The sequence below is a fragment of the Sesamum indicum genome, linkage group LG11, assembly GCF_000512975.1.
Source record: "Sesamum indicum cultivar Zhongzhi No. 13 linkage group LG11, S_indicum_v1.0, whole genome shotgun sequence".
Taxonomy (NCBI): Eukaryota; Viridiplantae; Streptophyta; class Magnoliopsida; order Lamiales; family Pedaliaceae; genus Sesamum; species Sesamum indicum.
This window is the reverse complement of record NC_026155.1, coordinates 7,121,323-7,146,908: the sequence shown is the minus strand read 5'-3', so window position 1 is coordinate 7,146,908 and position 25,586 is coordinate 7,121,323. Positions and strand designations below refer to the sequence as shown.

The following is a 25,586-nucleotide window of genomic DNA, read 5'->3' as shown; positions in this document are numbered from 1 at the left end:
CTGTTATATCAAGGTATGCAGGTCCATATGGAATGGATTCCATAAACCGAGAAGCAAAAGCAATTGTTGAATGTGACGCCATATCAAAACAAGTTAATAGATTGTTGGTTGAGTTATAGTTTTCTAAGCATGTGATACCTAAATGGTACAATGTCCAATGGACCTTGATAAACTTGTATATAATGTTCAAAATACCAATCGGTACGATTTTTAGATTTCTAATTTTGTTCATAACGTGTTCCAAAGAAGTCAGCCCTTCAGTTCGATTTCCTTTGTTGGGTGACTTTTTCAGACCAGAAATCGAAACCCTTGACAAGCTATTCACAACTGTAAGCCCACACAAAAAAAATCTTGGCAGCACGCAGTGGATTAATTTTTCAGGCAGGTAATTTGCACACAATAAATTATAACTTACAATAGCCCAAACTGGAAAGGTATAAGTAGCATGTAAAGAACAAAAATGGGCTTCCGAGAGAATCTGTGATTCCATAAAAGCACAACGTCTTGGCTGCTACATGAAAAAGTACATACATTTCTCGGACAATCGCAGACAACTTTTCTCTCAAGACAAATTCTCTTGATCATACTTATTGAAAGATCCTCTAAACAGGTAAACGCTGAGCACACATTTTTCATTCTTAAAGCAGAGTGCATGAATAATGCAATTAACTCAATTACGTTTGAAACTTCATTCAAACTGAAAACTACTCCTAAAAGGAACTAAAAGAAAAGCGTTATGGGCTTGGTTAGAAGTATCTTCGGTATTTCATGATGCAGCTTTAGCTTTCGTTTTCAGCTTCTTGGAATCCAAAGCAGCCAGGCCTGATCCTAATCCCATGGGAGCTTGATCTTTTTGACCTGGTTTGGATTGGTCAACTTCCGGTTCTTGTACTCCATTTGAAGTTTGCTTGTTTGATTCTTTCTTTTCCTCATTGTTTGTCTCATTTGCAGCATCTGGTGTGACTCCTGAATTTATTATGTTGAGGAGCTGCGTAAAAGGTGGTAAAGCCTGTACGGGAACACCATGTGAGCGTGTCAAAAGACCCCTTGCTGCTGCTTTTTTCCTCACTTCAGCAGCAGCTCTAGCGGCTCTTTCATCGACGCCCCTTCCTCGGGGAAGGGCTTCACCAATGACCGGACTGTTGAATGATTTGTTTGCTGAGGCGCCCGAACCCCCAGCTACAGCAGCCGCTTGAAATGCTTGTATCAGGTCTGGATGAGCCTGTGGTGTATATAGAATTTATATACAATGCCGAAATATTTACTTATATAATTATACAACAAAGATATCATAACTCTACTTATTTAGGGCAACTTTGATGCTTGGATCAGGCAGCTTTAGTAAGGCTTCCAAAACCTCTACAGTTAAGACATCCTGAGTTGAGATTGAATTATGTGGGGATATTTATCCAACTACAGTATGTATGCTTTGATCTAATAACAGTAATGTATATATATTAGTCTTTGATATGTTAATAACACGACTGATGTGATCGATCTTTTCACTCAAAAAGCTAAAAGAATGAAAAAGAAAAAAGAACATTGTATCAGCTACCGATAGACCAGGGGTGCGCATGTTTAGATATAATCCACAAAAACTTATGCCTATTATTTGTATTCCGAATTTACTTTTCAAAAGCAATCAAAAGAGCTGCTCGGACAGACATCACAACTGAATATCGAATCAGTATGAATTTTGCCAATTTAATCAAGGGCTTCAGGCAAGAGACTCAGTTGTACACATTAGATAAGGCTGGGTCATTCCGTTCTTTCCTTTTATTTTGTTACCAAGTACAAACAGATATATGAAAACAAGGAGGAGAATGGATGTTGTAAATACCTTTAATATATCAATAGCCTTTTGAGCAGAAGCAGAATTCAAAGCCTGACCTTTCTGCTTTTGTGCATTCATCTGTCAATACAAAGCAAAGTTTATTTTCTTTCTCAAGCAAGTCGGTGGCTTGGCAGGTAAGGATAGTAATTTGACTAATTGAAATAAAAAACATATATGAACACAAAAAAGAATGAATCATGAAGCGACTAGGATAGAAAATTACTTGCAACTCACGCATCTTAAACGTTTTCATCCAGTTCTGGGAATCCTTTGTCCTAGAGTCATCCTCACCAAGTTGTTTTACAAGAATATCATATGTTTTCTTCTCATGCTGCCATATCAAAGATCAACAATAACATGAAGGCACAATTATCAGTGAGTTCATAGAATTGATATCAAGCTTTCAGAACATACCTGGTGAGAAAGCTTGAAAGCTCCCATACAGTTAAATGCAATAGCCAAAGCATGATAGCACACAGCAGTTTGAATATGTTCCTCTCCTAGCAGTTTTTCATTCTTTTTCAAGGCTTCTTGTAAATATCTAAGGGCTGTATCCATCTTTCCCATATCTTGATACATCATTGCAACATTTATAAAAGTAGCAGCAACATCAGGGTGATCTGGGCCAGATGACAAACTTAACAAAAGCAATGCCCGTGACATATGACGTAATGCAAGCTCTGTCTGGTTAAGACCGTGGTAGAACAAAGCCATATTCCCGTAACTAAAAGAAATAATATGATTCATTATCAATAATTTTGAGGGCACATAAAGTGATAAAAAAATCAAGAGCTACCACCAAAGCACTATAATATTTGCAGCAGGCATGCATCAAGACACACACACACCCCCACAGCGACAGATAAGGGGCCCAAAGGTACCACCTTTTTTGGTCTCCCTTCTTTTCACCAAAGCAAAAATTAATATAACATGTTATTAGGTATGAGATCAGATCATAAAACTGGAGGCGGCTCCATAACAATCAATCTACCCTGAGATCCATAAATACTTTAGTCAGTGCTAAACTAACTGTGTACTAGTGCCGATCCGTAGAAGAGAGTATTGGGAAAAGTAACTTATTATACTTGTTCACAGAAAATTCTGGAATGGCCTATAAATGAATAATATGAGAGGAACAGAGGAAAGAGTTCATGCCTATGAGCAGTGTCAGGGTGGTCCAGTCCAAGGCAGCGTTCATTTATGATTAGTTCCTTGTGCTGTTGCATTATTGCTCCAGCCATATCCCCAGCATGGTATAAGACCATGGCCAAGTAGCTGTAACCAAAGGCCAATTTTCAGTAGCAGCCAAAACATTGTTTAAAGAAACAAATCTGATGACTGGAAGCCAGCTGTAATGAGTAATATTTCAAGAGCCAGTATCATTTCAAAATATTTAGAGTACTATATGATCATGAAAATGCATAAGCAGTTACGGGGAAATACCGGCAACAATTTGCAACCTCTCGATGCATTGGACCAGTGACCTGCATTCATTGTTGGAACATTAGCATCTGTCCTAAAAATTAGAAGTACCAAGAAATCATATAAGTATATAATCATACCTGCTGGAGAATTGTGAAAGCTTCAGAAAATAGTGTGTATGCCTCATTAAGCATTCCCTGAGAAAAGCAATCGAGGAATTCCAATTTATAACCATAATATACAAATAAAAGCTCTTTCACACAGCTGTGTCACAAAATTTATAATATCCGGAGAGAAATGTCCGAACTGTGATTTCCTTCCCATCATAAATAGCAGGTGGAAAATGATCTGGAAGTTTGTTGTTGTATTGGATAATGAAGAGAGAATGCCCTTTCACAAATTCCACGACTACATGTACTGCTTACCGCGTAAAGTAACAGGAGATACATATAATTCGAATTTCGACATGAGCGATCAAAGTAATACATACCTCTGCTAATTGAACTTTGCCAGTTTCAACCAGATCCTTGGCTTCGGAACAGACTGGAATTGAATGCTTCACTACTGGTTGGATATTCAATATATCTGAAACTTGGAAAGGTGCCGCAGCATCAAAGTCATACTTGCGAGCAGCAATGGTGATACCAACCTGTCCAAGGGACAATATATAGTCATGCAAATGATCTGGCATTGGAATGACCTTCAGTGCCAAACCATACATGCATCCGGCAATAACTCTTCCTTTATTTGAGAATGAAGAACAATAATTCAATGCAAAAACTCTACCATAAACAAATAGGAAATAAATAAATTTACACAATGGTGCAGAATCACAGACTTATTTTGAAGTAATGGTATTTCTATGTGATTTAGACCGGCAATATACGACTAATACATGCCAGAAAAGTAACTGTTAAAGCACAAAGGAACCAGAACATCCTCAGAGAATTTTCAACAATCAAGTACATTAATCTTAAACAGCGTAACCAATTTTTGCTGCAAAGGTTTCACCTAGAGAGCGTATCATGATTATTAAGTGCAGATCAGCAGTTGTCCTCTTTTTCTTCCACTAGGTCCATCCCTTTAGTAATAAAAATTTTCTAAGGATCCATATGTTATGTCAAGGGTCGACCCTGGTTCACTCCTTCCTCAGGACACCTTCATACTTCTCCAAGCCCATGATACCGAGTTCATTTGGCCTAAAAATGCTGGTTTATTCCAACCCCCTCTAGGAAACTTTCCTTGCATGACCTTACAAGATACCAACATTGTCGGTAATCAAAGGTATATGTAGCTATTCTTTTGGTATCAAGAAGGCCCCTTAAAGAAGGAAGCACCAGCTTCACTGGATATCCTGAGAAATTTGTATATAGAAAAGTGTGCAAAGACAGAACATATCCTTCCACCAAACAAATACTATTGAGCATGAGAAGTCTGACTGCCTATATAATGACAGAATAATAAGAAAAAGCAAAAAACTAGCTGCCATCTAGGAATGCAGAGCATCAATAGCAATTGCATTGCAGCAACTAAATTGAGTGCCTGGTGAATTTAGAAAAGAAAAACATCACGAGCACATCTGTTGAGGAAATACTGAGAACAGTGGACTACGGCGAACACACAGAAAAATACCCCAGTAGTTACTAATTCAACTTGTGCCACCATATCATACAAGCATACACAGTGGACTAGAAGTATGTGGAGAAAAGAAATAATGGTGGTTTGAGTTTGAAAATTTTCATACTTCCATTGAAACATCGTTACTAATCCAGACTATTCTACCAAATTGTACACAGTGTATTTCTGCACCCAAGTGAGTAGATGCACAACCGAATTATGAGCCATTAGATGGGAATACAATGATGCCATAAAGTAAAGTGCCGCTACCACCATGCATGATATAATGACCACTTGGGTGGGAACAACATGAGCCCACAGACATATATGTTTATACTTGTTTAGTATTTTATTTACATTTGGAAATATGAATATATATATATATATGTATCCTTTAAATTTATACTAAATTCCATAAAATGACTATCTGGGCAAGCTTGTGGGTGGTTGACCAAACCCATTTGCATCCAGATTCCAAAAAAGATAAGCGTAATGCATTTCATAACCTGTTTATAGACCAAATTCCACCCCATTCAGCAAGGGTAACCTATTAAACTAGCCCTATTGCCATCCCAATATAAGCTGAAATGACATGACAAATCATGGAAACAACCATTCTTCAAGCCACTCCACAGGGCATGGCAATTGTTGCTGCCATAGTGTATACACATGCAATAACAGTTGGCATTTCTCAAGGAATATAATTTTATTTTCCCATAGATAGGTAAAATTTTAAAATTAGAAACAAATATAAAGAGGAAGAGAAAACAGCCCCTTTTACATAAAAATACACAGTGAAAGTGTGTGCCAAATTGAATTACTTACATGTACTCACAACTAACACTTCTAGTTACATGATATGTTGAACCCCAAAAGAGAACAGCTTCTAAGAAGCACATTCTTCTCCAATTAGAAAATTAAGGTTTCTTTGAAAGATATGTAAAAACGATTGACACTTCAGTAAGATAGGAACTACAATTTTGTCAAGGAAAAGTTACCTTTTGGCAAAGATTTCGTATAACTGAAATTTTCTTCACCTGATGCCTTGCGTCTTCTGGCAACTCAAACTGCAGAACGAATAGTTCAACAAAATAAATATGCAATTCTACCAAGAGACTGAGACAGATAAATAAAGTAAATCCAAGCTCCAGAACCTGGTATTTTAGTTTAGCAAATTCCTGAATGTCAGACCATAAACTTTCAGAGGTAATACTAAAATACAAGGACTGCTTCTTTCTCACAGATCCTCCATGTCGTGACTTAGCTTGTGCCTTTGAAGACTTCCCTAAAGCATGATGTCCTGAATGAACCTGTAAAACATACTTACAAGGATTCAGGATTAAAGATACTATATCACACACCCAAACACAAACATGGAGCCAGAGGTTAGTAACAATCTCATGACTCATTTTAGATATCACATGCAAAATTACAAAATAAAGTGCCAACTGTTAAATAACAATCCAATGACAACACCATTATGAAATTTTTACATGATGAGAACACTATTCTACATGATTAACTGCATCTGTTTACAAAGAACTTCCTCAATGCAATGCAGAGAAGCAAGTACTAAAAGCTTCCAGATGAAAAGAGCAGAACATCAGTAAATATCCAATATCAGAAAAATAAACCTGTGACAAGATTAATGGAGCACATAATATACCTTTTTCTGGGTTTTGGAATGTGCACTGTTCATAGCACCTCTAGTAGAAACAGCCTGAACTTTTCCTACGAAACAGTTGAAAAAATGTGAAATTGCATGCCCAAGATCATGATCTGCTGTATCTCTTAAAACATCCTGCATGTTCAGAGATTGGCCAGAAATGAGGCAAACTTCAAGAAAAAACCCAAGAAATTACATATAATATTGGAGATAGATAGTTTCACCAGAGAAATTTAAATCTTGGCCAAATAAAAAGGAATCAACAACAAGCTAGCACCAAATATTTATTTGAGAAACACAAACAAAACTAACACAAGCAAGCTGCAGGTAACAGCTTCAACCCCAATTCCATTTGTCACCATCAAGCAAGGGTACCATATCTCAAAAACACCAAATAAGAGTGAACAGTAAGTCTAGCATAGAAGGACTTCCCAAATATTACATGATTCATTGATGAAAACATCCTATCAAGTGCAAGTGAGAAAAAATGGAGACAAGCACAACAAATTGGTCCAAAAGAAGGAAGTTTAAATGGATCGAACAGAACAACTAAAGGTCACAAAAAAACCAATGTCAAACTCTCTTCTTAAGCTCCCAGCAAGAGATTGCCAGACGAATGTGAAGATAATATACAGAGACTAGATATTATATGTAAAGAAATATATTGCATTTTGGTGAGACAAGAAAGACAAAATGATAAAATAAGTTAACACCTCTCTCAGATTGGATGCCAACCCACCATTCAGTTAAATGGTAAAGTTAATTTAATGCAAACTCCAATTCCATTTCTGAATAAGTAGGTGAGCACAACCAAATGAGCCTAGAAAGACTAGGAACCAAAATGGTATCTTGGCAATGATCTTCAAACATTACCATTCATAGAAGAAAGGTTCAGCTAGTAGTAAATAACTTGAGGATTTGATACCCAAGATAGATTGAATAAATTATGAAACTCCCAGCATTTGTAGTGGGGCATGATTGTCAACCTTGTCGACCAACATATTTCATACCACGAAGATAACCAACAAAACTGACACTGCATTTCAGGACATAACCACTCTGATACTATCATCATGCTGTAATGTTTTCTTTTTTCTCTGTGATAGGTACCCATTTATACAACTTACAGTCTGACCACAGCTAAGATGAAACCAATGCAAAGCTTATGCATTCAAGTTAAAATAACCATAAGAGAAAAAAAAACTGCCCTATCAGAAGCAAGCAAAATAATATTGTAAGCATATTTGAGAAAGAATTCCTCGTCACAGTCTTGACTGTAATGTTAATTACTAAGTTGGTACCTAAAATAAAACAAGAAAAGTATAAAGTTCATGAAATAATTACCTTCTTCCTTTTTCAGGATCCCATATTCTTTACTATAAGGATAAATGAAAATATTGCGAATCACCTAGTCAAGGAAGTCCCCGTTAAGTGTCCCCTTTAAAGTAGAATAGAGTTAGAACTTTGAGGTCTAAGCTAGGGGTGTAAGGTGAGCCGAGCTCGCAAGCCGGCTCGCATTCAAGCTCAGCTCGAGCTTGAGCTCTATACGTTGTGTTCATGAGCTCGAGAGCCGGCCCGTGAGCTCACCCCCTTTCTTTTTTAATTTTATATATATATATATATTATTTAAGTACATATTCAATACTATATCAAGTTTATATTCAAAATTCACCATATATTAGAATTATTAGTCAATATATCTCTTATTTTAATTTCATATAATAATAAAATATGGTATTTTTATTTATATTATTAAAAATAAGCTTAAGCAACAATTTAGTAAGTTTTGATACTTTTTTTGTAAATAAATATTTAAAATTCATTATCAATTAGAATTATTAGTCCATATCTCATATTTTAGTTTTAGATGATATTAAAATATGGTATTATAGTTTATATTATCTAAAAAGAAGCTTAATCAACAATTTAGTACATTTTCATAATTTTTTGTAAATAAATATTTAATAATGCATATGAATTTTATTGTTATAATTTCAATACCACTACAACAAAATGCATTTATTTAAAAGTTCACCATATATTATAATTGCTAGTCATTATATCATATTTTAGTTTTAGATGATATTAAAATATGGTACTTTGGTTTATATTAACTAAAAAACAAGCTTAATCAACAATTTAATACGTTTAATAATTATTAATTTTGTAAATAAATATTTAATATAATGCATATATTTTATCGTTACAATTTCAATGCATTACAACAAAATGCACTTATTCACTGATAAGCTCTAGCTAGAGCTCGAGCCCTTTATTTCCTGAGCTCGCCGAGCTCGAGCTCAGATCTTTTGCACCCCTAAGCTAAAATATACCCACTCCTTCAATAAGACTAAGATTTAGAGAAACCCATAAAAGAATGTCAGACATGACAAAAGATTGCTAATGGCACATGGGCGAAAGTCAAGTCCCAAGAGGGAGGCCCAATTTTATCTCCCAAATCAGCATTCCAGCTCCAAGAGTTCCACCCAAAAATAAATTGTGTTTGATTGACTTCCTCCCCTTTCTAAAAAGACCTAACACATGCCAAAAAGCAAAAGAAACATATAATATTTCTGCAAACATCTTTCCCCCTATATATGAAATAATTCTAATCTTTACTATACGTACAAAATATATACATGAATTATCCAGTTATTATATATTTGTATTTATCTTTGTACATAATTAAATCTCGACATCAATTGATAAATATGTATATCTTTTAACTATTGAAAAGTTTGATCTGGTACCACTAACCACTTAGAAATATTTTCTGAAAAAGACCAAAAGACAGATGAAACACTAACAAATTGCCCAAGTTTTCTCAAAATACTCCTTTTCTTAGACAACCCAAACTGAATCATCACAAAAAGTGAACCTCACATTAGTTTTAGTATACTTTAGCCCATTCATATTTCTTGAAGTAAGCGCAATCTCTTAGGAAAACCTAAATTCTAGGCCATGAACAAAAAAAAGATCCGCATATTTATAAAATTAAGAGTTACTGAATTAGGCTTGGATATGATCATCAGCAGCCCCACCATACAGTCAAAACACTAGTTAATCATCATTAAGACTGCTTTCAAATGGTGGATAATTGAAGAGTAATCACCACATCTATAAGTCAGCTGAGAGAATCTAATGTGCCTGATAAATTCTTAGTCACCTTGGCGATGTGCTTAGCAGATCTGACAATAATCTCACTGGAACAAAGATCCCATATATGAGGCATATGTCTGGTCCCTTCAGCTACCTGTGGCACCAATTAAAATAGATGAGTACATTAAAATAGATAACACAAGTAAGCCAGCCCAGCCTCTTATTCGTCGCTCGAGAAACCTGTGTTTCCAATTCAAGCTAAATAAAAGGCAAGGCGACATATAATATAAGAAGAGGGATTACACCCATCAAGAGCTTGCAGACCTTTCCAATATAACGAACATTAATCCCATGAGCATGGAGTGCTTCAGTTAAAGTTTGTCCATCCATTGGTGAAACTTCAAGGGTGCTAAGATCATGTATGAATTTAGGCAGTACAACATCTTTAAGATATAGACTTGCTTTCCTCACATTTTCCTCATCTGCAGCTATGTCCTGATATCGTGAAGATTTTAACAACATAACCTCATGGGATTATTGTGCAAAGGAAAAGGTTCCGAAGATTATTTAGCTACCTCTGGATTCCCAGCTAGCTTAAATTCAGTAAAAACGTTAGGATTGAAAAGTATCTCTTTGCTTGTGTCTTCACTCTTTGAGTGAGAACAACATTCTTGAAACTTCTGGTTTTCACCATCCACAGCATCCTGCGGAGAACCATTTACAATCAAATGTGAGCAGAAACTAGGTGAAACATGCAAAATATGTTATATGCCCATGCAACCATGACAGATTATATGCCCATGCATACATCACAGACAACTAAAATCTTGTATCCTACAACCACCAATCCCTTGATTAAATTTTGTAAGCTTTAAGTGGGTTAAGAGTAGATTTCTCAGTTATCCTTTACATAAGAGGCAAAAGCAAATTATTATTGTGTGATAGGAATTTAATCACACTGGAATTGAACAATACATGTGACAGAAAAAATTCGATTCTTTGTCCAAATTTGCAACTGCTCAATGCAATGAATTTGGTTCTAAGACAAGTAAACACTAAATACGCAGGCCAGCTTACAGAAGATTATCTTTCCCACTCAAGCTACAGAGCAAACAGCATCAGATGTTGTCTTGCTTATTACATTAAAGAGTTTAACTGCATGAGCGAGCCAATGACACAATCCAATGGCTGGTTAATTATTTCAACAGAAGAACTTGTGACAGTCAAGTTGCATATGTCACAAGCAACAAGTAGCAAACACTCGAGAAGGTTTTTAAATCCTAGATATCATTATGCAGGTCTTTTCCTTGTCAATTTGTTCATTGTATCGAAGTTCTAGGATCACTTAGGTCCTTTATGCATCTGAGTAGACTCACCAGGTGACAATTTAATACAAGCTGAAAGTAGTCTGAGCTCTGAAAAGAACTAACTTCTTAACGTATGACTTTTTACTGACATGATTTGGTAGAAATAATGCTAGTTGCATTGCTTTCTTTATAATTTGATGAGACAAGGGAGTGCGGGATGGATGAAAACCCCATTTCACACATTCAACTCCAGATGCATGAGAATCCTCAAAGAGAATATCTGGCAGAAAAAGTCCAGCACTGTTGCATCTGCACATTGAGAATGCCAGTATGCATCCAACTTGGTCAAGCTTGATATCCTCACAGAAGAGATTATTGGTCTAGGTCTCCAAGATTATATCAGTAAGCAACTAAGAATAGATGAAAAGAACACCTGATACTATTATATATGTGTATACAGAGTCATTGCATGCATAGCCTACATGCTTATATTCATTGCACCAGAGGATCCTGATCCCATACTTGCTATCATTCATGTCAAAGCAAATAAAAATTATTCTCACAAAGATCACTAATACCTGTGACTCACTCGTTGATGCTGCATTTGCCTCCGCTTTCACCAGCTCTTCAGAATTACTGGTATCCAAAGAATCAGAAGCGACGGGATTCTCTCCTCCTGATTCACACCCAGACTTCGACTTCTCAGCTGCTTCAGCCTTGTCATGCATATGAAAGAAATTAGTATAAGAATACAAAATACCCAATAGCATTTAGAACGGCAAGCTGGAAAGCTGAAACTTACATGGCAAAAGGCAGTTATAAGTTCAGGCCTCAAAATACAAAATCTTGAACCTGCTTCCATATAGTTTGCATCACGAGGAGTGACTCTCATCAAGTCCAAAAGATAATGCCTGGATACAGGACAGCATAAACAGAATGAAACAAGAGAGCACCAAAAATGAGTCAAGAAAAAGCTACAAAGTTACATCCTCATTGGTTGCCGTAACAGCCAAGAAAAGGTTTCCGTATGTCGCTCGAAAAGTTTTAGCAGTCAACGAGAAGAAAATGCAAAAGATGGACAAAGAAGTTAATATAAGTACAGAATGATTAATCTTGCAGAGAATTCCCACATTTCACATGTAGCTGACACTTGACTAGTAGGTGAACATGGTCAATTGGGGAATAGAGCGATCATGAAGTTTCTTGTAAACAACTTATCCTCCAATTGAAACCAAAAAGAAACAAGAAGATGTATTAGAAAAGAGCCTGATCGAGGAAATTGCCATTGTTATAATTGCAAATTTTTCTAGATGCAAAGGAACGGCAGACAATTCACCAAGGAAAAGAAGATATTTAGATCGGTTAATGAAAGAATCTAATAAACGATCTGAAGCCAAGTTCACCTGTCATCACTACCAACAATGCCCTTGCACTCAACTGGTGCAGCTAGCTTGAAAACATTACCAGATCCATCAAGCACAGTGTGCTCCTTCAGATGAAGACGTTTGGCTGCTTCCAGTACCTAAAAAATACTCAGAGTTGGCTAATAAATGTTGATATGCTAAGGAAATTATGACATATTATAAAACCGCTCCATATACCAAGACAGAGACAAGAAAAATATTTCACATGGCAAATGGCACAGTTGCGGTGATGAGAATTAGAAGCCAAATTGTAATTATCATATGGAGTTTCACCCTCATGCTTATAGAAAGACAAGGTAACAAACAGAATGTCCAGGCAACCTCAAGAGAAGCAGAAAGCTAACTGCTTGGCTTAAGAAATGATATATGAAATCAACCAAGCAAATCAAAACATCCTGGTGATAATGAATGTTTTAACTTCTTTGCAATTTATTGCCAAACCCCTTGAGGTAGGAATCCACCACCTTTCTCCAAAAAGAAAAAAGAAAAAAGAAACAGCAAGGCATGATCGTGATGATCCTGATTACTACTCCCACTAAATGCATGACACCTGAAGAAAGTGGCCTATACCATCCTTCCAGCAATAAAATTTTAAGGAAAGAGACTCCTGCATTCATGACAAACAAATGTTGATGGCCCAATTCCAATCTCACTAGTCACAAAATCTGCAGAATTGCATCCGCGGTCCTTCAATTGCAGAATTACTTTTTCCAGCTTCATAGATTTTTGTTAAGTCGGAAAGGCAAGAAATAAGTAAATAACCGATAATGCACACACATGTGACTCTGGGTAGTTTCGAAACAAACAGTAAGCCTAAATTCCTCCAGAAATAGTTACGAAGGCAGAAGAATATGCTGCAGTCATATGACAATACTAGAGGTATGCATATCAAAACTTTCTATGAGTTAAGTACTCTTTGGAGTATGCACACACAAATATCTTGTTCCAATGATTTCAATGTGATAGGTGAGGCATAGAACCATGTAAATAAACAGATAGTAGAATGACTTAGCTCGTTTCTACCTTTGCGTGAAAAGCTTCATTCCAGCAAATTTTCTTGCCATTGTCAACAGAACCATATAGAAGGGAGTCTGATTTATCACCTTGAAGGATTCCAGGCAAGACACTCTAGCAGGAGGAAAGGAATTATATTCAGTTAGCCAAAAATAAGGCAATGTTTGCTACCATCTTTAGATAAAGTTGTTAGAATGAAAAACTTGAACAAGTCAATTCAGTAGCTGGTCATACAGAAAGGGGTGATAATTGAAACAGGGGGTCGGGGTGGAGATCTGATCTTGTTGTGGTTAATGCAAAAGATGCAAGTTGGAGAAATGAAAAGGATACTTTGCAACAAAATACCTACCGTTAAAAAGTTTCCATGCGTGCATATATATAGATAAAGAAAATTATATTTTCCTCAAACATCTAGATGAAACTCTATCCTGATCAGTGCCATGTCAGCATGTCTAAAGTTATAAAGAGACCAAAACTTATATTTTCCTTAAACATCTAGCCGAAGATCTATTCTGATCAGTGCCATGTCTAAAGTATAAAGAGACCAAACATTCTGTTGGAGATATGTGTGACTAGCACCTGTGCTACCACTCTATGACCTCTGTAATCGATTATGGCCATAGCAAGGTTATACAATCCAGGAACATCAGCTTCCTGGCATGCCTTGGTGCCTTTTAAGTCATTGTTAGCACTTGCATACGTGGCTTGCTCACTTTCAGCCAACTGAGTCTCTACAGGTGCATCAGGGGACAATGTGTGAATGCCATTAATATTTTGCGTATCTGGAATAGAAGATCCATCCGCACTGGAAACTCCAAAAGCTCCTTGTGACAGATTGTTGTCTGTCTTAGAAGAAATGTGCGATGAGGCTGTGGTCTCAACTTTGGAGAGCTCTTCTGATGCCTGTTTCTGGGGCAATTGCTCAAGGTCCGCATCAACAGCAAAACTGAAGAATATGTTGTTATGGACATACCTAAACCAAGAACAAAGAATTAGCAACATAGTGCAAATGAAAATGTGAAGAGCTAGAGATACAATCACTAGAAGTTGCAAAAGAGGACTACACGGCGATTGTGGTCTGCGGGGATACTAAGTCTAGCTTTCCTTATGAATAAGAAGTGGGAAATTCATGTTTAAGTAAAGCTAAAGGAAATGAGAATCATGTATATGAAATGTAGATAAGCATACAAAGTTCAAGTGCCATAAAATATAAAAACCCCTTGGAATAATTAAACTAGAAGCGGTGAATTGGTCGCATTGTCATTAGAAAAGTTGCAAATCCTGTCATAATTCTCCCTGAATTCTAGCAAACATATGCAAACGAATTTCAAGAAAATAAACCTCATGAATTTCATGGATAAAATAATAAATGATTAGGATAATGACCGTAATTGGACATCAAAGTACTGTACTTTTTTTGTATCGCTTACTCACATATGGAAGCACTCTGGATCAGTGGGATTAATAGGTGGAATACATCTGTTAATCACTCCAATAGCACCACTAGTTGCAGCATCAACAAAATCAGAAGTCACTTTGTAAAGAGCTCTATCTCTCAAGATCCTGCAGTAAAAGTATAATCAATAAGTAACAACATCTGATGATCTTACACAGATGGTATACTAGCAAGCAAAGAATGTATAAAGATATATAAGGTGCACCTTTCCTGATGTGTGGCATGTGGGAACTCCCGACAAGCCTGCAGTTCTTCATTCCAATCTCTCTGCATGCCAATCAGTTCACTTCCAAAAGAAAGTGTTAAAGAATTTTCGGCTCTGGCTGCATCACGTTTGTGATCTGGAATCACCGGCATCCAAAGGCAGATGTCAGAATACTTGGAGATTACATAAAGATGCAAGCACGGCGCAAGCACAAAATAGGAAAAAGAAGAAAAGGAGATGATCACATAGAAAGGCAAATCAAGATCTAAAACAACCCAAAAAATAATAAAAGCTACTTACCTAAAATGTTAGAGTGTAGCTATTTAGAAAAGTGTTAGTATATGTCAATTCTCCAAGCATCAGTGAAACAACTGAGAAGATGTCATACAAATCCACAACACACAAAAACAAGAAAATAAATAACATATCAAGGTGATTTGGCTTAATAAGCATTTATCTACAAGTGAAGACGAGTAATAAATAGAAAAAAGATATGACGAACATTTCTTGTACATTTTGTCACAGAAACCTTTGTACATATGCTCTCAGTGTCTTCGTTAGAATTGAGTTCTTGCCCATGATATAAGCCTATCCAGAGCCTCTAGAAATAGCCACAGGTCAAACTCTAGCTGGAAACCCTAGGATCTTCGCCTGAGTTATACTTTCTTCATTACATTAAATCAGGCAATTCTAGCCCAAAAAGAAAGAGAGATCAGCAGAATCATACTGAAAGGATGGTATGAATTAATTTACCATTACATCTTAACCACAAATACAATATGAAATTCAAATATCTTTGCTAAAAGGAAGTTAAGATAAGGATCTTAAAGAAGATTAGAAAGAATTTCAGAAACTCCCATGTTTTTAAGAATTGGAATTTCAGGACAGCTGATAACTAAAGAGAAGGATAAATTGCCTTCCAATCATCTAACAAAATTGGAAAATGGGATTATTTCTTTCAGATCGGAAACCTCCTCAGAGAATCTTAATCTGAAAATCTGGGGAAATGAAACTTGCTATTAGAAACTTTGATAACATTAATTACCCAAACAAACATATTTTGTATAAAAAAGAAATCATAATCATTATTACTCATATGCCAATAAAACAACTCATCCAAACATATCATAAAATTATTTTAATATCCATAAACCTGCTTTTTCTCATAGAATTACTTTTGTGGAAAGAATCATGAGTTCAATTTCAGCATTTGATTCAATCTGTCTGCTATTTGACCTTTGAGCATCGAATAGACTGCGAAACAGGACTTACCAGGAACAGGATACAAGCCAAGCCATGCATTTGGTGGCAACAGAGATGGAACATTCTCAAAAGGATGTGCAGAGGCCTTGCGCTCCAAAATTTCTCGAAAAGCTTGAAAATAAAAAGACAAGTGAGTGAGTCATAACAATTAAGATAATCATAACATTTGAAATAAAAAATATTAGGCTGGTGAGAAGTAGCAGTATTTTTTTACCTTTCTTGAACTTGGGACTAAGTTTTTGCAAAAGTCCGACAAGGGTTGTTGCTTCTAAAGCAGCTTTATTTGGCCTTGGATCAAGAATAGTCCCTGTGCTGGAGTTCACATAGAAAGACTTTGTTGTTCCAGTAACACAATATTGATTTCCTTCCAGTGTTACTACATCCAGATAAAGCAAGTCACCAGAAAGCCTAATGTAACCAGCAACATAGTAAGTTAGCGTGGATCTTCAGCAAACAAACAGAAAAGGAAGCGGAGAACAAGAGAAAGAAAGAAAGAGCGAGAGACAGATGGTGAGAATAAAAGAAAAGATTTAACAAAATCTAGTATTTAAACTTATGCAGATTATTTGAGATTAGTACAACCTTCTGCGGCTTGGAGGAGGATTAAATGAAGAGAAAACAATGCTTTCGACACATTTGATCTCTTTGGAGGGTGATGACAACAAATTACTGAGTGAACTAGTAACATTCTCCATAAAACCCAGATTATTGAGTTCCGGCATTTCAGCTTTCACAGCATCTACATATAGAAATAGGAGAAAGGAATTATAAATCTACTCCAAAGTGGTATCCAATTGGGGAAATAAGATAATGAATAGGCACCTTGAGAAAAGGGAAAACAGAGAGTACACATAACAACAAAGATGAAAAGACAAATCACAGACCTCCTAAATTAGCAGATGCATCTCGACTTGTTTCATGTTGTAGTGCAAGCGTTGTGGACAAAGAGGAATGCAATGTCGAAAGAGAAAGTAACTCTCTAGTTCGGTGAACATGGGCTCTGATGGATCGATCATCGTATAATGCTGCGAAAGATAGCCTCGAGTTAAAACCCATAAGCAGTAATAGCCAAAAAGCAAGAGAAAACAAGCTTCCGTCCTCTTCATATAAGACTATTTTCTGGACCACAAAATTAATTTAGGCTATGCAGTAAAAATAAGTAAAAAATTGACAGATATAGAGAAATTACAAGTTAATACTTAGAAATTGAGAACCTATGCTAGAAGCAACCAAGGAGTATTAAGCTTACCAGCAACCATTTCCAAAAGGCAACTCCCAGAAGTAATATCAGCAACTTCAGAAATTTCATTGTAATCTTCTAAATGATGAGTAGAACCATCCTTTGTGTGCAGTAACAAATCATAGCAAGTAACAAAGCATGTTTCTGGTGCATCAAGAAGAAACTGCCTAACATCCATTACTGAATCTCCAGGACTCAACTGTTAAAGCCAATTTGTTTAAATCCATGAGAAACAGGCATTCAGAAGAAAAGGTCCATGTCGCAGGAAGAAAGCATCACCCAAAAACTAAACAGAGAAGAGTAGTCATAGACTTCAAGATCAGATTATTGATAGGCATGATACAAATGAAAACAGACTGCTGCTGCAAACAAGGGAAAGCACATATACATGAATATGACATCAGAAATTTTAATTTTTGACTTCAACAATTAACTTAGCTTACTTGTAGCTCGAGCTTGTCTCCTCCTTGTGTTTTCACAGAAACAGGATAAAGATGAACATCAGCTGAAATGAGAGGGAAATATCAGTCATCTCATGTATGAGCGGATTTGTGCATTTGCAAGATCAGATTTAAAATTGCTGTGGCGACAATCAGAAAGAAATAATGGAGGAGCTGGGGGAACTTTGCTTGATCTAAATGCTTTGAATTGTTTTATCTTAATGAAGAAAGAAAATACTATAAAATCGACCATTTTGGGCAGGGAATCATAATGTGGCAATAAGAGGTATAGAGATCAGAAAACTGGTGAGCACAAGGATAGATCGTAAACTCATGTTTGAATGACTGGCATAAAAATAAAAAAAAGACATGTAGAAGAGAAACGCCATCGTCAGTTGTACATAGACAAAACTTCTACTTGATCAAATGAACAATTCGAGGACGACTGATCTCTTTAGATAAACAGATCCATTATGAAAGTTACTCGTTCCAAGTAGTTCCTAAAAGGTCAGACTACTGACATAGTGAATACTTGAATTCTCAATGTAGATGGTACATAGTTGGTTCTCATTGTGCAAAGACCTTAAATATAAAAGGAGCATCCATCGCCAAAAGGATCCCGCTAAGATGATCATTTTATGGCTATTCACTTGGACAAGAAGGCATAAAATAACTAGTGCCATTGTCAACATGTGATGAATTAGAATCCAACTGAATCAGCTGACAAGATCAATTCTAAATCACTTAAAAATCAGAAATAACACAAAACAGTGAATCCTTCACGTGTCATGTTTAGCATCAGCATGCATGATTTGCCCTTCTTCAGCAAGGCCACCCTTCTTGAGTTAAAAACATTAGATCTATACCTTTTAAGCATAATACTGCCAATATGTTAAAGCTGTGGATGCATGCCTATCTTGTGTGCTACTTTGTTTTCTTGTAAATAGTTGTGTAGCAGTAAGACACATTCCTCGCCTTATATACCCACTGCCATCACCAACTTTTCTTATATTTACCTATTAATACAGGGGAATGAGTTGTTGAAGCCAGTTGTTAGCGAGCTACACCTACCACATTTAATGTGAGTATGCATATAAGATAACCACCTCCTTCTCAATCAATCATCAAGTAAAAGACTAAGTCGGGAGAGTACTGATATCTCCCAATATCAAGTAGTAGACTTCTGAGCTAAAGAAAATTGATTGAAGCAACTAACCAAGAAAAATTGAAGCATTGAATTGTAACTTAGCCTATGAAAGAACCTTTAAAAAAAAATGCATAAGACAAAAACATTGACCATCTGCATCATAAAACATAACTCCATCGGCCTATCAATAGCAAAAACAAATTCAAATTAGAATGTGTTGTTCCAGTTAGCAGCTATTGTAGTTGCTAAAGAGTAGGAGCAGCATAATATTGCACGTCAAACATGAAATTGGAGCATAGCCAAGCAGGGACTTTAATATCCTATCGATAATGATTGTATATTCAACTTAGTTACCCATAGCAACTGGATATGATTGTTGCTTTCAAGTTCCAACCAATGAGCAAGAATGAAATAATTTCACTAAATAGAAGATTTTCTCCAAGATATTTGTTTATTTAGTATAGCTATTGATAAAAGGAACTCGGCATGATTCATCACTGTACTAATGGATATATCTGGTTGTCACCAATCTAAGGACCAAACAATTGAATATCACTAGCCCACCTTGCTTTCCTGGATGCGGCTGGGATGCCTTATCGTGTTCCTTCACCACAGAATTTGTGTCAATTGATTCAGTCAAGGGCACATCTCCATTAGCCTGTGAAGCAGTCAAACTATCATTCAAGGGTGCATCAGAAGTGACGGCCTGCTCTGAAGAACTTGTAGCACTTTGCTGCAAACCCTTACGGTTCTTTCCCTTATTGGACTTTCCCGCCATATTTGGTCCTTATATCAAGAATACATATATTAAAAATTAGTTAAACAAGCATCTGATGTCCCACTTATTAGTAATTCATACTGAACCAGAAAAACAGAAACACATAAATACGATCTTATAAATGAGCACAGAAGGAAAAAGAATGAACTAATGATAAAAAGTCAAAACCTTTCCGCTATATCCAAGATTCTTACTGAGCAAGATTTCCCATTCAAAAAACGCAAACTCAGCTAAAAAAAAGTTGCCAGCAATTCCGTTTCCGTTTCCAATTCCATATAGAGAAAAGACATTTCACATCCATAGCACAAGAAAAGAAGAATTAATCTCTTTAAATAAGCCCATAAACAAGAAATTCATATAATTAGCATAAAATATTAATTCCCAATAATTATACTGACCAAACAAAAGAAGCCCATTTAACATATAGCTTAAAGACAAATCTTTAATAGTAGCTAACCACAAATCCAAAAGGGCGTCCTCTACGATCATATGCATACAGATACAACACATGTAAATATGAAAATGCAGAAGCACACAAACTCATATATATTCACTTGATAAAATTCATCATTCCGGTAATACCAATTGAGCAAATGTCGGAATCGCAGCTCAACTCTTTGATTAAATGTCAAAAAGAAACTTGTCAACAGTGGGTTCTTGACTGTAGGTCCTGGGGTTTTGGGTTTTGGGGGACTGAGGTTTTACGAATTTAGGGGAGGAGGAAGGAAGAGAGAGAGAGTGGCTGAGAGACGGCGAATTCTTGGAGCCAATTTTATACTACTGTATTCTTTTCTATTTTTCTATAATTGGCACATGGACTTGGTATTCTTTTTAGTACATATGAACGTATACTACTAAAGACATACGGATTGGCTGAGAATCAAATCCCATTTGCTCCAATGGGCTTCGGCCTTTCAAAGATTGGCTCTTTACCCGTATGTATAATTCTATATAAATTTATTAATCAAAATTCATTAAATTTATTAATATTAGCAAAAAAAAATTATATTTACCCCAACTGACTTATGATTGATTTATTGAAGTAAAATAAAACTATTATGACCAAACTACACAGCGGTGTAAGAAAGTATGCCTTTACTCTTATAATAATAGTTTGGTCAAAATATATTTATTTGAATTATAATAAATCGATCATTTCGATTGAATTATGACATGTATTTGGATCATGATATACTTTAATATATGAGTTCGAAACGAAACTCAAGATATGTAAATGACGATAAGATTCCGACAAGTTTAAGTTATTAAATGAAGTTCGAGATTGATAAAATATTATCTGATTTACTTATCTTTTAATAAGACATGTGGTATGTATTTTATTCAAATTTTTATATTAAATACGTCGAATGTAGATATGTGTAACATAATTATTTACCTTATAATTAATCAACAATGAACAATGATTATATTCGAATGATAAACGAGTAAAATAGCTGTGAATATACTCAGTGTGGAATCGTTTTACAGTAGTATAATTTTGAAATGCTTTTATTGTATTTTGAAATTTTCAAAAGATTCGCACGTCAATTACACTCTAATTTGTGATTTGAAAGTACGATAGAAGATCCTTATGTGACGGATTTTCTCTCTATATATAGCTTTTCTATCGGAATTCTCCTTATTGTATTTATTTATTTATTTATTTTTATGCTAATCAGTTGTAGTGGATTTGTTCAAGTGTTTATGTGATGGATATAGTGAATAGAAGGGTTAATTACACTTAGACTCCATACAAAAATATGAAATTATATTTTTTTCAAAAAAAAAATTAAAATTATACTTACACCCCCTTTAGAAATTCTCCGTTTACACATGACCCATTCCATTAGGGTTTTGACAGAAATTTCTGATGTCAGCAAAAAATTATGTAATTTTTTAATTTTACTCTTTATTTAACATTACCCACATAATAATATTTTTTTCCTTATCTATACGAAATTATTATGTGCGAATGTTAGATGAGGGGTGAATAAAATTGAATATTAATGTAAACTTTTGCTGACATCAGCATTTTCTGTCTAAAACCCTAACGAAATGGGTCATGTGTAAATAGTCAATTTTTATAAGAGTGTAAGTGTAATTCTGAAACTTTTTTTAAAAAAAAATTGTATTTTATATTTTTTGAGGGGGTTAAATGTAATTAACCTATGACTGTTGTTTTAAGTTGATTTACAAAGTCTCATGGGAACAAAAAGGTTTTCTATTAATGGAACAGAATAATGAGCAGGTGAGCAATAAGCATTGTTCATATAATAAATCCAGTTGATATTTTGATACAGAATTGACAGATAGGGACAACCGTCACTCTTCTTAGGATTTTAATTTTAATTTAAATTTTAAATTTAATTAATAAATCAATGGGTTAGATTTCATCTTATCCGAATCAACAGTTTAAATTCAACTAAATAATAATTAAAATATATATCAACGTATCTAGAAATACATATATATATAAGCGATTGAGAGAGAGAGAAGGGGAGGTGGTGCCAACGGGGAGGAGGAGAGCGGCGGCGGCGGGTTCGGGAGGAAGGGGAAAGGGAAGGGGCAGCGGGGCTAGGGAGGGATCGGATCTAGGGACAGGGGTGGGGAAAGAAGCGGATTTAAGCGCAGGGAGGGGCAGGGAGCGGATCTAGCCAACGGGTGCTAGGGGTTGGGAGGGTGGTTGGCACAAGGAGAGAGGGTCAACGGCGGGGTACAAGGGGAACGGCGGTGGCCGGAGGAAGAAGAAGAAAGTGACTATATATGTATATATATATTATTTTTATAAATAATGTATGTATTAATATATATAATATAAAATAATATTTTGTCGATTAAAAATCAACCCCAAACACAAAGGGGGCATGCGCAATGCACCGTTGGGTATAAGGGGGTATTTTGCTACCTTTTTCTTCACATGGGGTATTTGCACATTTCTCTTAATACCGGGGGAGGGGGAGCAAATTGCATTTTTTTCGGAAAAAGAAAATACACAATTTTAGTTGTGTAAATTAATGGGGGTGGTAATATTGGTTCTATTCAAATTAAAATTTATAATTCGATCCTATAATCTTAAAATTGTAGCAATTTTAGTCATTCTTAACCAAACAAATATGGTGAGGCGTAGGGAGATTGATTTGGCAAATTTTTGGAATGCTACAATCCTTAATGTTATGATAAAGGAAATTTATTGGAAAGAACTCGAGTTGAATATCTCAAAGTTCTCTCAAATCTAAGAGAGATCCAAAAGAGAATTCAAGAGTATTTGACATAAGTTAATCTATATAATACTTATGAAAATAGAACTCTTGAGCTAAAAGATGGACGAGATATCTTATTGTTGTGTTTTGCCTGGATCCCAGTGGATTGTAGACGTCTTATCGTATTTATTGTTGTCTGTTGTTAAAAGAGCCATGTGAACCATCTGTGGCAGTAACGTGGTTGGAAAACTTTCGTAAAATCGAGGGCTTTGAATACCTGATGGCAAGGCAGTTGAGCTAAGGTATGAAGTCTATCGAGGCTTAATTTTATTTCGGAAGTATGATGAGTTTGGTGAAAAACATGTGATATGACTATTGAACTTTTATCATAAAATAGCAAAATCGTCACTAGTTGAGCTTAAGGATGAAAATCGTCATTGTTTTGAAGGATAGAGGACTAAATCGCTACATCCAAAGTTAAAAGATCAAAATTGTTGACCCTTTCAAGATATAGGTGTAAATAAAAATTACAATTTGGATTGGCACATCATGGAATCACAAGAAGCCCCAATTAAGTGCTGTCATGACTAATAATGTAGAATTTTCCTATCAAATAGGCCAAAAAGACTAAATTTGTCATCATTTTTAAAGTTACATGACCAAATTATAAATTTAAATTTGCATAGGACCAAATCCTCATAACTTACCGGTCTAAAATTACATTTTTTTTTCCTTTTCTTTATCGCCCTTGCGTGTACATATCAACCTTTTTGTTAATTGTTCCATCCTAGGGATCTAAGGTGGCTCTAAGAAATTTCATTACCTTTCTAGGATAGATAACTTCGTCGTTTGCAAATTATTCCAAACTATTTGTATGTAAATAAAGGGGTTAAATGCTTTTACCTCCCTGTGAAACTTTTAATGTTAAAAAAATCACTCTATGATAAAATAAACAACAAAAAAATATCATGTAAAAAATTTATATAGGCAAAACCACCTCACGCTAGCTGTCGTGGCACATCGTCCCTATGTGTATATAATAAATAATTTTTAATATTTTTAAATATATTATAAATATAAATAAAATTAATAAATAAACAAATTCATTTAAGAAAATGCATTCTAATTATAAAACTATACTATACTATTTATTATTTGGGGAAGGGGTTAAAATAACTATTTTAGTAATTAAAATATGCTACAATTAAAAAACCCACAAGCATATTTATTCTTACATAAATAACTATTTTTTTAATTTTTTATTAATTAAATAAATATAATATAAATTTAAATTATGTACACATGTTAATATAAAAAATTAGAGGGTCAAATGTGTAATTCACACCAAAAGCGGGAAATAGAGAGGCCAATCACACCAAAATACGAAAATTTCAGACGAGTCCCAAATCATCCTACGTGGACACATATAATTGGATACCTCACATGCTAAATGGATGGCCAGCCTGCTAAATGGATCACCAGCCAAAGTTTCCAATCTGCACCGTCCAACCCATTTCTAATCTACGGCCTCGGTCACCCCCACCCCCAAAAGCCTCACCCTCCCGCTTCCACTCCTCTATTTAAACCCCCCACCACCATTCCCACCCATTCATCACACACAACGCACAGTAATCTATACATACACTTTCCTGTCCCCATTCTTGTGGTTTTTCCCTCTTCCCGTAGTTTCAATGGCTCGTACCAAGCAGACTGCCCGCAAGTCCACCGGAGGCAAGGCTCCGAGGAAGCAGCTCGCCACCAAGGCCGCCAGGAAATCTGCCCCGGCGACCGGTGGAGTGAAGAAGCCTCACCGTTTCCGCCCCGGGACCGTTGCTCTGCGTGAGATCCGAAAGTACCAGAAATCCACCGAGCTCCTGATCCGCAAGCTCCCGTTCCAGAGGCTGGTACGAGAAATCGCTCAGGATTTCAAGACGGATCTCAGGTTCCAGAGCTCCGCTGTGGCGGCGCTGCAGGAGGCGGCGGAGGCTTATTTGGTTGGACTGTTTGAGGACACTAACCTCTGCGCTATTCACGCTAAGAGGGTGACTATTATGCCCAAGGACATTCAACTTGCCAGGAGGATCAGGGGCGAGCGGGCTTAGATCGGGTTTGATGTTTGGATACGCATTGGTGTAAATTTATTTCAGTGTAGGTTTTAGGGTTGTAAACTCTTGGTGTAGTTTTTCTCAGTTTCAATGAAATCTATCTTGGTAATTTTGTGATTTCTATATGAAATTTTCCTTTTAAGTTTTTGAGCCATTAATTCAACAAATAGTTTTCAGTTTCTTTTGGTTCAAAGATATCATATAATAGGGGTAAATTGCATTTAATCATATTTTTACTTTTTTAGTGTAATATTAAGTGTAATTTGACAGATTTCTTAATATTGAGTGACCTTATTGCCAGAAATTTGATTTGGAACTTGTGTCTACAATCAAATTTTAAAAATGTATTAACTAATTCATTACATTAGA

The 25,586-nt window shown here is 35.7% G+C and overlaps 2 protein-coding genes across 2 annotated transcripts; one reads left to right on the top strand and one right to left on the bottom strand.

The window, feature by feature from the left end:
• On the bottom strand, nt 473-20,722 carry LOC105173486 (clustered mitochondria protein). The gene is made up of 29 exons (XM_011095237.2): nt 20,495-20,722; nt 19,699-19,920; nt 17,991-18,052; nt 17,557-17,746; nt 17,192-17,332; nt 16,890-17,046; nt 16,522-16,715; nt 16,317-16,418; nt 15,045-15,180; nt 14,818-14,946; nt 13,963-14,356; nt 13,393-13,497; nt 12,349-12,467; nt 11,748-11,856; nt 11,524-11,661; nt 10,214-10,342; nt 9,963-10,133; nt 9,706-9,792; nt 6,540-6,674; nt 6,028-6,183; nt 5,872-5,940; nt 3,747-3,905; nt 3,397-3,453; nt 3,278-3,318; nt 2,990-3,109; nt 2,249-2,558; nt 2,058-2,165; nt 1,841-1,912; nt 473-1,222 (listed from the first exon to the last, which is right to left on the bottom strand). Exons 2-29 carry the CDS (start codon nt 19,910-19,912, stop codon nt 767-769), a joined length of 4,260 nt encoding a protein of 1,419 aa, XP_011093539.1. The 5' UTR covers nt 19,913-19,920; nt 20,495-20,722; the 3' UTR covers nt 473-766.
• Nucleotides 24,730-25,359, top strand: LOC105173485 (histone H3.2). The gene has a single exon (XM_011095236.2). The coding sequence runs from the start codon at nt 24,804-24,806 to the stop codon at nt 25,212-25,214; it is 411 nt and encodes a 136-aa protein (XP_011093538.1). The 5' UTR covers nt 24,730-24,803; the 3' UTR covers nt 25,215-25,359.